The sequence below is a fragment of the Anabas testudineus genome, chromosome 18 (genome assembly GCF_900324465.2).
Source record: "Anabas testudineus chromosome 18, fAnaTes1.2, whole genome shotgun sequence".
Taxonomy (NCBI): Eukaryota; Metazoa; Chordata; class Actinopteri; order Anabantiformes; family Anabantidae; genus Anabas; species Anabas testudineus.
Window position 1 is genome coordinate 30,595,676 of NC_046627.1, and position 12,878 is coordinate 30,608,553.

At 39.9% G+C, this 12,878-nt stretch overlaps 1 protein-coding gene and 1 non-coding gene across 2 annotated transcripts; one reads left to right on the top strand and one right to left on the bottom strand.

Annotated features, from left to right (window-relative positions):
• The first annotated feature begins 3,667 nt into the window (after positions 1–3,667).
• trnaw-cca lies at positions 3,668–3,739 on the top strand. Its single transcript has one exon. It is a non-coding gene; the product is annotated as a tRNA-Trp (tRNA).
• Positions 3,740–9,266: 5,527 nt separating this feature from the next.
• On the bottom strand, positions 9,267–11,709 carry zgc:172079 (L6_membrane domain-containing protein). The gene is made up of 5 exons (XM_026353259.1): positions 11,413–11,709; positions 10,657–10,722; positions 10,037–10,188; positions 9,745–9,931; positions 9,267–9,488 (listed from the first exon to the last, which is right to left on the bottom strand). Exons 1-5 carry the CDS (start codon positions 11,605–11,607, stop codon positions 9,486–9,488), a joined length of 603 nt encoding a protein of 200 aa, XP_026209044.1. The 5' UTR covers positions 11,608–11,709; the 3' UTR covers positions 9,267–9,485.
• Positions 11,710–12,878: the final 1,169 nt, after the last annotated feature.

Consider the following 12,878-nt stretch of genomic DNA (forward strand, 5'->3'; position numbering starts at 1 on the left):
CTGCAGAGGCTGTAGCTTTAATGCTTTTAGAAAAGTTGGAAACTGTCTTCATTGCAGCTTTTTGTCTCTAATAAGTGGTTGACAGAGGGTCAGAATCAAGATTGCCATCTAAATAGAATTAATCATGAGTCATAATGTGTAAATATCATATTTATACCCAAACACACACAAGACAGTAGTTGGTAGTAAATATACTGACAATGGGCTGTCGGTCTTTAAAATTCCCTTTTCTTAATTGCCTGCACTCACAGAACATATTTTTTCCTGCCATGGACTGTCCTTTGTAAATACACCATAAGAAAATAGCAGAGACATCAGGAGTTTTTTCACTGTCTAGAACAGGCACACATTTATTAGACATATTACACCTAGTGCTTGCTCAGGTGGGGTTGTTGGGTTTTTTTATATAATCCTGTATACAGTTATATTTTGTAAGGTCTTAAACCTTACACTGTTACATGCCTTAAGATGACTTCTGTTGTGATTTGGCATTATTTAAATAAAATGTAATTGAATTGAATTACAGAGGTTTTGTTATCCTACTACCTCCTTCAGTCTGTAAAAAAAAGTTTTGAGTTATTAAAGTTATTGATTGATTGTTTCAATCTTCAACGCAAACTGGCTCTAACCACAACAGAACCAGGAAAATGTGTTAGTAATATACTTTACTGAATAATCTGTAAGTTTTCCAGCTAAAACTTGTAGTAAATTAAACAAACAAACACAAAAAAATATTTTCACTGTCCTTTTCTGTTGAATTAGCATGACTATGCTGCTATCAAACATTTTTTAGTAAAACATGCAATTGGTGTTTCATACATTGAATATTTTGATTAATTCAAATTTACTAAAAAATACTAAAAAACACAAGTAACTATACAAAAAATCAAAAATCTCAAAATTTAATTTAAAGTAAGCCAGACCCATATAAACTCAAGACAGTACTCATGCACCATAATCAGTATAAGGACATGGATTTTCTGGCTGATAGGTAGGAAGATGAAAGCAACATGTTCTGATTATAGTGACATGAGAAGTGTTCAGCACTGTGAGATCATGCAAGCTTCCACAACTTTCCCTCATGGTGCTGGCATAACATTACCCATAATGCAGTTCATCCAGCACCCACTGTGTTATGGTAGTTATCATGACAGTGAATTACAGAATATCATTTGTCTTTGTTTTTGTGCTGATAATTGCATCTGTTTAGAAGTAGAACCATAAACTTAGATGAGGTGACTGTAGTTATACGTCTCACCTGTGTGTAGTACACATAGTGAATGCCCATACAGTCGACCTCCTGGATCTCTGTGAATGAATGAAGAGTTTTTAAATCCATTTTTAACATTTCGGCAGCGTTTGAAAGCAGCAGGATGCGTGTTGATAATACATCCAGATGTGCCGCGCCAGAGCGCAACCGTATCCTGCTCACTGAATAAATCATGAGCACAACAAACCGCACCCAGCTTAACATACATCTAGCTGGTCGATATTATCCGAGATGGAGCATTACTGGAGCCTGTCCTGTGCGTCCTGACCAATCTTTCCAACTTCCTTTTGGGGTCCTTCTGCTTAACACGTTTATTCTTGCTCTTACAATTCTCAGCAACTGGAGCTTAAGAGTTGAGAAATACACAAAAATCGACAGAGCCTCTGTAAATGTGCACAAAAGAGATGTTCCAAAAGAGTCTCCAAACCTTCAAAATACTTTCAAACAGACAATAGAAAGCCCTTACAAGCAATGTCCTATACGTAAAAATGCTCATCCTCTCAAGAAATGTAGGAGCTGTAGGGGTAAAGCTACTGAAGTTATTCCTAAAGTTGAAACACATTTGTTACAGGTGTTGCAGAGCAGCAGTGAACTGTACGGAATGTCAAAGTCAACACATCTCAGCACTACGTCCTGGTCCTCCTCCTTTTACAAAAGACAACCAAGGAAATGAAAAAGATGATGGCGGGGAGGTAAATATAACCTCTGCACCAGTTACATCTAAATGCACAGATAATCATCTTTTCAGCATTAACCAGCACATACACACTGAAAACCTGCTCAGGTACAGCCAAACCTGCAGGCAGAAAGGCTACAAATTGTGTGATTGAGTTTTTAAAAACAAGCAAACAGCTGGGTTGCACTCTAGCAATCAAACGTCTTAGTTCCCTTAGGAAAACAGTGGACAAGATACCTGAAATGTAGAGACAGTTCATAGAGTTCATGCAAAAAATGTTTGATAATGATCATGCAGAGCCTGCACCTCCTCTAGAAGAACATAAGGAACACTGGTAAATGCCATCATTTGGTGTATACCACTCCCTGAAGCCTGATCAATTGAGAGTAGTGCTTGATTCAAGTGCAGAGTAGAAAGAAGTGCCATTAAACAAAGTATTGCTAAGTGGCTCTGATTTAAACAACACACTTTTAGGGGTTCTCCTATGCTTCGGAAAAGAGCCTGTAGCATTCACAGCTGATGTTCAACGAATGTTTTATTGTTTTGTAGTACAACATGATGACAGAGAGACTAACTTAGATTCCTTTGGTATGAAGGAATGAATGTGAGGGACTACAGCATGAAAGTTTATCTGTTTGGAAATAACCCATCACCAGCGGTGGCTATTTATTGCATGAGGCGTGCTGCAGCAGAAAAGAGAGAGAGCATGGCTCGGACTTCAACTCAATTTTATTTGTACAGCGCCAAATCACAACAGAAATCATCTCAAGGCACTTTACAGTGTAAGATTTAAGACCTTACAGGGTTCAATTCCGTAAGACAGTAAAAGTCCATTTCACTTTCAAACTCTTTCACATCAAGCAAAATGTCCCAAAATGTCTTAAAGTCACAGCCATAACTGAGGAGAGAAGTTTTACAGCTCGAAAACATCTTTGAACACAACTATGTAAGAAAAAAAAAAGCAAAATCAGATCTGAATATGCAAATCTGAACATGTCACGCGAAGTTCCTGGAAAAGCAGTCCAAACTCACTTTGTATGCTACATCCTCATTTCATTTCGTTGTATGCTGTGTGCAGGGTGTCATGAGACACACTCATGTGATAGCTTTAGGTCTTAGCTGTAAGCCTATTCATGACAGCAAAGCGTGTGTGTGAGTCATCAGGCTGAGATTGGAAATGCCTGACTGTCACCTGATTAGGTGTTGATTAGTTTTGATGTTGGATCAATAACAACAGCTTGTTTAACCTGAGGGATTTTGATTTTGTTATATTAGAAGAATTCTGACTCTGCTGACAAAATGAATTCACTCAGTAGAAACGTTTTACAGAAACAGAATACTGTTGACTGATAATCTATTATGTAACCGCTATAAGGTCTGGCTGATGAACACATGAGCTAGAGCTCAGGGAGAACCTGTAGACAGGTTTCTGTGTCACTGATGCTGAATTCAGACTTGAACGTTAATAAAAGCTTCAGGAATGTTACTTTAATGCCAATCATGCTGTCAGAGACTGCCCTCTAGCGGCGGATACAGTAACAACGTGATCCTCCGTTTGACTTCAAATGGAACCGGGAACGTCACTGTGATTCAATTCAAAAGATCGTGAGTGTAGATAAACAATTCAGAACAAACTGTAGTAACATGTGTTACTAACGGCAGACCTCTTCACAACAGGGTACCTACTTTGTTTTAGTAGTTCATGAGAGAGCCGTTCACTGGACCTCGTGGCGCAACGGTAGCGCGTCTGACTCCAGATCAGAAGGTTGCGTGTTCAAATCACGTCGGGGTCATGGATTGAGTTTTACCAGTGAGCCTGGTCAGTGGCGACAGAAATGGAACAACACACGTGAGAACTGTTCTTATCTGGAGTGGTAGAAGAAGTCACATCTGGAAAAACATGCAACATTTTAGTGCAGTAGAATATTGTATACACTGTGTGTGTGTGTATGTGTTTGTGTGTTATGGATATGCATTGTAGGAGAGGAGAAGTGCAGAAATGAGAGAGATACTTTAATATCCTTATCTCGCTATGTCATAGGCTACTTTAGTACAGTTTACATGTAGTTGCAATTTATATCAGTATCTACTTACATAGCTAATTGCAAATATAGATTTCTTACAGAATAAAAATAAAATCAACTAATAAATGCTGATGTTAACATGAATGAAGCAACTGTCAACATACAGTGTTATATACCTTTAGCAAAAAAGTTTACTCATTGCTGCAATAATGCATGAATAATTATAATCCAATAATTTTGTACACATAATTCTACATAATAAATACCTTTACTTTTTGCCATTTTTTTTTTTAGCGTATGATATCTATGATTTAGAAATATATACAAAATGTACTTTTGATGCTAAACATTTTGTACCTTTACTTAACTAAAGATTTTAACATAGGTCTTATTCTTGTCATAGAGTATTTCTGCACTGTTGCAATATCTATTACATTTTATGAAGCGTTTATTTGTTCTACTTCTGAGTACTGGTTGGAATCTTGGCCAATAACACATGACAGAAGCAAATTTAATAATAGATATTATAGGCGAATACAGAATGGTTTACACTTATGTAGCAACATCTGCATTTTGAGTGCAAATTGTCAGTGACTGCTGCAGTCAGTGCAAGTACTTCAAAATTGTATTAAAGTACAGTGCTCAAGTAAACATGCTTAATTACTTTACACCATTGGATGTTTATTAGATTAATTGTTGATTCATAGAATAATGCAACCTTGCGTGACTGTGTGTCTGATGTGGTAGTCTGCAACACAGGGGTACCTCAAGGGACTGTGCTCTCCCCTTTTCTGTTCACACTGTACTCATCGGACTTTAATCCATACTCCCACCACTGTCACCTGCAGAAGTTCTCAGATGACAGTCCCATTGTTGGCTGTGTATCCGGGGGGGACAAGCAGGAGTACAGGGGGGTCATCTCGGACTTTGTGCGCTGGTGTGAAAATAACCACCTGATCCTAAACACCAGCAAGACAAAAGAGATGGTTCTTGACTTCAGGAGGTCCCCTCCACCACACAAACCGGTGAACATCCAGGGCTCAAACACTGAGACACATTTAAATACCTGGATGTTCACCTTAACAACAAACTGGACTGGTCTAACAACACGGACGCTCTGTACAAGAAGGGCCAGGGTCGCCTTCACCTGCTGAGGAGACTGAGGTCTTTTGGTGTGTGCAGACAGCTGCTAAGTACTTTGGCGCACACCAAACACTGCACATCACTACAAACACACCATCCCCACTGTGAAACACGATGATGGCAGCATCATCCTGTGAGGATTCTTATTAGCAGCCAGCCCTAGAAGGCTTGTTAAGGTAGCGAGTAAGATGAATGATGCAAAATTTAGGATAATCCTGGAGGACAATCTTATTCAGTCGGCAAGACAACTACGGCTTGGGAGAAGATTTGTTTTCCAGCAAGACAATGACCTGAAGCATACAGCCAAAGCTACACAGAAATGGTTTACTGACAACAAGGTGAATGTTGTGGAGTGGCCAAGTCAAAGCCCAGACCTCAATCCAATAGAGAATTTGTGGATGGACTTGAAAAGGGCTGTTCACACCCGATCCCCACGCAACCTGATAGAGTTTCAGCAGTTTTGCTTAGAAAAATAGCATAAAATTCTAGTGTCCAGATGTGCAAGCTTAACTGAGACCTATCCACGCAGACTCCATGATGTGATTGCAGCCAAAGGTGCATCTACTAAATACTGACCTGGACGGGGTGAATATTAATGCAAGCACTGATTTCACCTTACATATTTTTATTTAATTGACATTACTTTGTAGAAACCTGTTTTCACTTTGACAAATATTTGGTAGCTTTTTTTGTCAAAGTTGCCAACTTTTATTGAGCATGACTGAGTTATAATGTCAATAAAAGAAAGAAACATCCAAAGGGGTGAATACTTTTTATAGGCACTGTAAGCTTTATAAAAAAGTTAAGTTTGAAGCCTAGTCCTAAATGTAGAGGGTGCCTGCCTCCCGAACCTGAACTGGGAGTTGGTTCCGTGGGAGAGGAGCGTGAAAGCTAAAGGTTCTGCCTCCCGCTTTACATCTGGAAACTCTAGGAACCACAAGTAGACCTGCATTCTGAGAACAAAATGTTCTGCTGGTAACATATTGAATCATATGGAAGTATAAGGGTCTTTAAGATATGACAGAGCTTGATTATTAAATGCTTTATATGTGAGGAGAAGGATTTTAAATTATATTGTGTAATTAATTTACAGGGAGCCAATGGAGAGAAGCTAAAGTAGGAGAAATATGATCTGTCTTGCTAATTCCAGTCAGACGTTTGGATGAGATAGACATCATGTCTCTGAGGTTTTCAGGGCCAAACAAAATAACCTCTGTCTTGTCTGAATTGAGGAGTAGAAAATTAGGCATCCAGGCCTTTATGTCTTTACATTTACATTTAATCATTTAGCAGACGCTTTTATCCAAAGCGACTTACAAGTAAGGAACAAGGCAAGCAAATAAAATCTAAGTCAAGAAGAAACAACATCAAAGCAAAGTGCTATCGATAAAGTGTTTCTGTTTCAAGAGATGTGAGAATGAAAGAGTATAAACGTTTTTTTTTTTTTTTTTTTTCTTATTTAAGTGCAAAGGAAGATGCGGAAGAGTTCCGTTTTCAGCAGTTTTTTAAAGATTGCTAGTGAGGTGGCTGAGCGTGCAGAGATAGGCAGCTCATTCCACCATCGTGGGATCACTGAGCTGAACAGTTTTCCTTGGTGTCGATTGTGTGGTGCTGGTACCACCAGACGACGTTCCCTGGTTGAGCGCAGTGGACGGGAGGGGATGTAGACCTGAACGATTGAATTGAGATAAGATAGAGCTGTGGAGTTAACCACTCTGTAGGCAAGAGACAGAGCTTTGAACTTGATCCTTGCAGCCACAGGAAGCCAGTGCAAAGATCTGAAGAGCGGTGTGACATGAGACCTTTTTGGTTGATTAAAAACGAGGCGTGCTGCCGCATTTTGGATCATCTGGAGGGGTTTGGTCGTGGATGCTGGTATACCCATCAGTAGTGCATTGCAGTAATCCAGGCGAGATAAGATCAACGCCTGTACAATGAGTTGGGTCGTGTACTCCGTCAGATAGGGTCTGATCTTTCTGATATTGTGGAGGGCATATCTACACGACCTAGAGACTGTGGCGATGTGTTCCGTGAAGGTCAGCTGGTCATCAATGATGACCCCCAGGTTTCTGGCTGACTTAGTAGGGACAATCAACACAGATCCAATGTTAATGCTGATGTTGTGTTGAGTTGAAGGTCTGGCAGGGAAGACTAGAAGTTCAGTTTTGGGTATGTTGAGTTGAAGGTGTCTTTTTCTCATCCAGGCAGAGATTTCAGAGAGACAGGCAGAGATGTGAGATGAGACAGTTGAGTCATCCGGCTGTGTGTCATCTGCATAGCAGTGATAAGAAAAGCCATGAGAATATTTGATAGAGCCTAGAGAAGAAGTATAGATTGAAAAAAGAAGAGGACCAAGGTCTGAGCCCTGCGGTACACCGGTGGAGAGGTTATGAGAGTCAGAGACACGCCCCTGCCAGGATACCTTAAAGGTTAGTTCGGACAAGTATGACCGAAGCCAGGCTAGAGCTGATCCAGAGATGCCCAGGTCTGAGAGTGCAGTCATAATAATCTGATGGTTCACAGTGTTAAAGGCTGCAGATAGATTTAATAGAATAAGGACAGAAGAGTTACCTGCAGCTTTTGCCACCCGTAAGGATTCCACAACAGTCAGATGTGCCGTCTCTGTGGAGTGACCACTCTTGAAGCCAGACTGATTGACATCAAGGAGATTGTTCCGGGAAAGAAAGTCAGAGAGTTGATTGAAGGCTGCACGTTCCAGAGTCTTGGCCAAGAATGAAAGAAGAGAGACCGGTCTGTAGTTCTCCACAAGGGAGGGATCCAGAGAAGGCTTCTTCAACAGTGGAGTAATCTGGGCCTGCTTGAATGAGGTGGGAAAGGTGCCTGTTGTGAGAGAGGTGCGATTGGAGAGGAGGAGAGTGGATACATCGTCCTCTGACAGCGTTGAGAAAGTGAAGTGAGATGCATCGTCAGGTTTAGTAAGCAGAATGTCATTGTCAGGAGGAGTGAACTGGGAGCTGATGGCTGCCACCTTGTTGGTAAAAAAGGAGGCAAAGTTGTCAGCTGTGAGACAGGTGGGTGGGGGAGGTGGGGGTGGATAGACTAGAGATTTGAAAGTTGAGAACAGCTTTCTGGTGTCTGTGGTGTTGCTGAGCTTGTCCTGGTAGTATTCAGGTAGTATTTTATGCTTAAAGTTTGATTAATTGATTAGTTTCTGGTTTCATTGGCAGGTATAACTGGGAATCATCTGCATAGTAATGGACAGGATGTTTCCTAATTATGATGCCTAAGGCGGACATAAATAGAGTGAAAAGAATCTCTCCAAACACAGAACCTTGTGGAACTCCATAGCTATGTGTGCATGGAAGACCCATTATTAACATGCACAAACTGGAATTTAATAAAATGTTGTGATCTATAGTGTCAAATGCAAGAGACGTGCGTTGTCTAATGCTAATAGAAAATCGTTAGTGACCTCTACCAGTGCTGTTTCTGTATTATGATATATTCAAAATCCTGACTGTAAATCTTCAGGCTGCGTACCACAGCCTTTACTCTAAAGCCTACTCTGGACTCAGGGGTTTTAACCAATTATAGACCAATATACAACCTGCCTTTTATCTCTAAAATCCTTGAAAAAGTAATCTCAAAGCAATTATGTAACCACCACGCAGGAACAACCTGTGTGTTTGTAAGGATAAATTGATCTGATCTAATATGGATGTGCTAATCAAAGGTAAAACATCTCTGAGCAGGCACTCTAGTCAGGCAGTATAAGTGAGGTCTGACAAATAACTGCCACTGGTTTTGGGTTGTTAGCCATTTTGTGGATGTCAAGAAAACAACTAGAATTCTTTCCTAGAGAAGTGCAGAGTAGAATTATAGGGTCAGTTCTGAAAAAGAACTAACTTTCTCTTGTTCATACCCACACAAGATTTCACATGCTGGAGGCAAGACCAGAAAAAACACGAGACACTGTTCCTGTGACTTAAGGGACACTGATAGTCCAGCGAAACAACTGTGGCCATAAAGCAGCTCAGCAACACAACCCCTCTCCCACATTTTTTATTCTGCAACCAGGAATAATGTAATGTATTATCTTATGTTGAAAGCTTTATTACAAAACATTTATTAACATAAAAAAATTAATGATACAAACTCAACATACAGAAGTTGTTTCATCTGTGGTCTTTGATCAATGTAATCTGAGAGTAATGAAATAGTCCAGAAAGCAAAATATAATTATACTGCCAGTCATTCCTGTTGAAGCATACATACCAATGCTCATAATGACTTGGTGCACAAAAGGGAAGTGACAGTACTACTGATAATGGAAAGGATGATGACATAGTTCATGGCGATGATAATTTATGTCATTTCTTCTTCAAGTAGTCAGGTTGTGTTGTAGTTCAGTTTACTGTTGACAAAGAACATAGAGACATGGCTTAGTTGTAGTGACTAAAGCATTATAAACTTTGTATGGTTATATTTAGGCACTGACACTATTATGTTAAGGGTAGAGAAAAATGGTGGTCTGGTTTCATGCAGAGGAAAGAGATGGGTCCAGGAGGAACTCTTTCACCTTGCCTGTGAGTGTGTCTTTGTGTAAAACATTTGCCACTGATAATACACACTAGTTTGGCAACATACTGAACCCTTCGCTCTGGTCTCACCTCCTTGCCAGAGCAGGTACCACAGATACAACCAAAAAGTCCATTAATCATCTGGATGAGGCAGAGGATGAGCTCCACAGCTGCTGCCACTAGCAGAGTGGAGAACAGCCCCAAGTTGAATTCAACCACATTCTCTGGCAGTATACACCACTTCCATACGTCCTTGTTATTCAGGTAGCTGCCACTACTGTAAAGGATTTAAAATTTGTGATGTAAATGTGATGCATTTCAAAGTATTATCTTATGATACTGTACTTATAATGCTTCTAGTAAGAAAAAAGACTATCTGTACCTGTTAGCAAAGGGTGCCCCCCACTCTGCTACAGGCTGGTCTTCATTTTGCCACTTGCACACTGGCCCATTAGCAAGGCCCAGGGCAGCAACACTTAGACTGTACACACCACCCAGAACACCAACTGCTGCAAAACCAATGGACAGGAACATCTGCATGGAGCACACACACAAACACACTGGAGTCAATGCTGCAGGTAACCAACTTGACACTGAAACAGAATGATTCTGAAGCTTCGTGAAAAAAAGTTTGGCTATATTTGAAAATTTGAAACAAAATCTAAAATATTAAAATATTGTGCAGGTACATTGATCTATGACATTCATAACACAGCTGTGTAAAACTGGTACCCAGTTCCCAGTCCCAATCAAAAAAATAGGAAGAGGCAACAAAAGGTCTGGACCATCCAGGTGTATTTTTATACTAAATGTCTGTTGTAAACTTTCAATCTCTCAGACATAGCAAATGAATACTTTCTGATTAAGGAGGCACATCTTTAAAGTTGATGTCTACTGAACACTGATACCTGTAGGCTTGAGTGTATTCTTCAAAACAGCTTAGTTCAAAATGAGCCTTCCATAGTAACAATAGAGCTTTAATTTACACATGCACACACTCACCCCACAGCGGTTGGCACAGCACTTGTCAGCACTGGTCAGATGGATGTGGATGGCAGGAATGAGAACCTGTAAGCAGAAAGAGATAAACATGGGAGATACATGGACAAAACCACATGATTTTTGTAGGAAAATTACAGCAGCAACAGTTTCCTGCTGTTTTATAAGTTTATGCATGATGAGGGGTTTTTTTTTTCCAATTAAGTGTCATCTGTACTATGAGCAGATGAAACACTATGTAGGCATAGACCTGAACTACAGAAATACATTTTAAATAACAAAACATACGGACTAGATCTGCACTGAGGTGAATGTAAAGTTCATCAGCTCAAAGAAAGCTGAGGCATTGGATTGGACGGATGTGAACAGAACTGAATTTAATGAGCAGTATATGCAACGATGACCAGAGGCAGACTTCCACATATCATTCCTTTTTGTCCCGCACATTGATTATACTCCAAATTTGACCATGAGGCAACTCAAATTATAACACAAACCTTTTGTAATAAATTCCGCGTTCTATAAGTCCAAGTGGACATAATTCTAATGATGTCATAAGATGCCATCAGAGTTGATGTATGAAATTGGTGGAAGGAACCTGCTTTGCTTCCTCAAACTATGCTTACAGTTTTAGGTATTATTCGTTAAGAATTACAATAAATAAGAAGCAGGAAAAAAGTTCTGAAGCATATTTCCACATAAAATATTAGGCCCCCTAGCTTTACTCACACTACATGTAATTTAACCAGATTTACTCACCATGATTCCTCCTCCTATCAAGCCTCCCATATATTTGACCTCTGGAGTGATGCGCTCCCCCTCTCCTTTACTTTCAGCAACTGTATACTGTGTTTCAAAGTCAGGGAAGAAGAGCATGATGTTGCAGACAATCGAGACGAAAGCCAGGATGTAGAGGAAAATGGAGATAAACTTAGAACACGCTCCTGTACACATGATGTCTTCAGATGGAAGTCTAAAACGTCTTACTGATTCCGATTCTCCTCACAGTTAATCAAAGCTTCTATTCTGACACACTGACAAAAATGTAACAGTTGTTAGCTGTCACACACCAAGTGCAGCTTTATGTCAGTAAAGGGGAACAGAAGAACTATTTCTCTCTCTCTCTCTCTCTCTCTCTCTCTCTACACACACACACACACACACACAGATATATATATATATATATATATATATTTGAGGGTTTAGAAGGTGGAGGGTTTAAGGGTGGAGTTACCGGAGATAAGGACATCCAGTCTGATTATTACACACTTTATGACCCTGACTTTATGTCAGGGTGTGCATGTGTGTGTGTGTGCATGTTTCCATGAAAGCCATAAAAGCTATTTGTTTGTGGTCTACAGTTTTTTTTTCACAAGCTCAGTTTGATTCAGTGTTGGAGGGTTTGGGTTGACAGTAGCTCAGCTGCCTACAGATCCCTACAGATCCCAGGGTTAGTGGTTAAAGTGCCAGGTTCCCTTGTGACTGCATGTTGATGAGTGCTTGGATAAGACACTGACACATTGTAAAAGTGCTGATATGTACTGTCCAGCAGCTGTCCAACAACTATTTCCTCAAGGGAATAAATAAAATCATTATTATATAAGATTATTCTGATATGAGATTGTAATAGTACACACGCACACCAGAGTACAGTATTCATGGTGAATGTTTTTCAGCTCATCAAATGTAAGTTTACTTTGTACTGTAAACAGGTTAATTGGAAAGAAATTTTTACTGCATCACATATCCTGATCTAAATTCTCTCTGTCAGAGCCTCAGTGTGACGTAATGTGATTTGAATGTGCAGGAAGTGTGGAAATAAACTTCTCATAGATGTGCGAATGTGCGTGCGGACACACAATTTGGTGATTGTGGATTGTGTGAACATGAGCGGGTTAATGTTAAGTTTTTTAAGATCGAGGACAATATTCGCATTCACATTAGACTGTAGTTGCTGGGACCATCTTCACCCACATACATTGCACACACCTGTTATCATGTGGTTACACGTGTCAATCACACATCATCATATCAAACATGACAACAGCACAAACTACATCGTTGAAGGCCATGAGAGGCAGCTAAAGCTCCTGAAAACTAGTACGCAGAATTTAAATCAAGAATATTTTAGCACTCTGCTATTTCCAAGGTCAAAAAAGAACAGTTATGGACAACTAAAGAGTAAATCAATTAATAATCAACAGACAGTGGAGTTTAGACTTAAA

Coding starts and splice junctions, on each gene's coding strand:
- zgc:172079 (XM_026353259.1), bottom strand. CDS start 11,607: ATGTGTACAGGAGCGTGTTCTAAGTTTATCTCCATTTTCCTCTACATC. Junction 10,723..11,412: donor TGATAGGAGGAGGAATCATG/GTGAGTAAATCT, acceptor TTCTGCTTACAG/GTTCTCATTCCTGCCATCCA. Junction 10,189..10,656: donor GCTGTGCCAACCGCTGTGGG/GTGAGTGTGTGC, acceptor TGCTCCATGCAG/ATGTTCCTGTCCATTGGTTT.